The following is a 451-nucleotide window of genomic DNA, read 5'->3' as shown; positions in this document are numbered from 1 at the left end:
TGTATGCTATACGAAGTTATTACGTAGATCGGAATTCGGCATCTTGTAGGTATCCATTGTTTTGCGATCTAGGAACGGTAACGGCGGGTACATCCTCAAAGTTTCGGATACTATCATGTCGAGATACGATAGCGAAAAGATCTGATAACACGCAAATAAGATCAATATTTTAAGCTGGCTCGCAACACTAAAGTCATTTCTGTTCTATTCAGTAGAAAATTTTGTAACAATAAAAAATAACGCATAGAGTGTTTGCATACCATGTCGTATGTGATTTTGCCGTTAGTTTTGTCGAGCGCATCAAGAATTTCTTTTCTAAGCCTGTCTTGCATTTCCGGATGTATTGCGAGTTCGTACAAAGCGAAAGCCATTGTCGTTGAAGAGGTTTCAAAACCAGCTGTGAAGAAAATAGCTGCTTGTGCTACCAGATCGTCTCCATCAAACCCTGAAG

General features: G+C 39.7%; 1 protein-coding gene across 1 annotated transcript; it reads right to left on the bottom strand.

The window, feature by feature from the left end:
• Window positions 1-23: 23 nt before the first annotated feature.
• Window positions 24-439, bottom strand: LOC105462245 (cytochrome P450 6k1-like; the record flags this gene model as incomplete). Its single annotated transcript, XM_011708766.1, has 2 exons — window positions 261-439; window positions 24-141 (listed from the first exon to the last, which is right to left on the bottom strand). Coding segments are annotated over exons 1-2 (229 nt in total), but the record flags the coding sequence as incomplete, so codon positions are not given.
• Window positions 440-451: the final 12 nt, after the last annotated feature.

Source organism: Wasmannia auropunctata, unplaced genomic scaffold, assembly GCF_000956235.1.
Source record: "Wasmannia auropunctata unplaced genomic scaffold, wasmannia.A_1.0 LD267366.1, whole genome shotgun sequence".
Classification (NCBI taxonomy): domain Eukaryota; kingdom Metazoa; phylum Arthropoda; class Insecta; order Hymenoptera; family Formicidae; genus Wasmannia; species Wasmannia auropunctata.
Note: the sequence above shows the minus strand (reverse complement) of the source record. Positions and strands in the feature narration are given on the sequence as shown.